Here is an 832-nt window from a genome sequence, read left to right on the forward strand (position 1 = left end):
AGGTGTGTGTCCCCCCCCATCCCGGATAGATCCCAAATAGATCCCAGACGGATCCCAGCCGGAGCCAGGACAGATCCCGACCATTCCCTATGACGGATCCCAAAAGGATCCCGAGCAGATCCCGGACTTTCCGGGGGATCTTTGGGATTTTGAACCTTTTTCCCGCTTTTCCACAGCTTTTCCTGGACGACACCAAAGTCAAGAACTTCATCACCTGCTTCAAAGGTACCGGAACCCCCAAAAACCCCTAAAACCGCCCCAAAACCTCTCGCCGCACCGCCACAGCTCTCCCCTCGTCACCCTTAATTGGGCTCCGATCCTTAATTGGGAGACAATCCTTAATTGGGATCTCCCCCTTAATCAGGAGTCAATCCTTAATCGGGATCTCACCCTTAATTGGGAGTCAATCCTTAATTGGGGGCTCACCCTTAATCAGGATCTCATCCTTAATCAGGGAGTCAGTCCTTAATCAGGAGTCAATCCTTAATTGGGATCTCATCCTTAATTGGGGTCCGATCCTTAATTGGGAGTCAGTCCTTAATCAGGATCTCATCCTTAATTGGGGCCCGATACTTAATTGGGATCCAATCCTTAATTGGGAGTCAATCCTTAATCGGGATCCCGATCCTTAATTGGGAGTCAGTCCTTAATCAGGATCTCATCCTTAATTGGGGCCCGATACTTAATTGGGATCCAATCCTTAATTGGGAGTCAATCCTTAATCGGGATCCCGATCCTTAATTGGGAGTCAGTCCTTAATCAGGATCTCATCCTTAATTGGGGCCCGATACTTAATTGGGATCCAATCCTTAATTGGGAGTCAATCCTTAAT

At 48.2% G+C, this 832-nt stretch overlaps 1 protein-coding gene across 1 annotated transcript in view; it reads left to right on the forward strand.

The window, feature by feature from the left end:
- Positions 1-176: 176 nt before the first annotated feature.
- The window catches only part of LOC104292319 (chromosome unknown open reading frame, human C8orf82), a gene marked incomplete at its 5' end in the record, with an annotated part of 4,582 nt that continues 3,926 nt past the window's right edge, over positions 177-832 (forward strand). Inside the window, one exon of the mRNA XM_009891675.1 lies at positions 177-225. Coding sequence (XP_009889977.1) covers positions 177-225 — 49 coding nt within the window. The remainder of the gene's footprint in view (positions 226-832) is intronic.

The sequence above is a fragment of the Charadrius vociferus genome, unplaced genomic scaffold (genome assembly GCF_000708025.1).
Source record: "Charadrius vociferus isolate BGI_N301 unplaced genomic scaffold, ASM70802v2 scaffold3229, whole genome shotgun sequence".
Classification (NCBI taxonomy): domain Eukaryota; kingdom Metazoa; phylum Chordata; class Aves; order Charadriiformes; family Charadriidae; genus Charadrius; species Charadrius vociferus.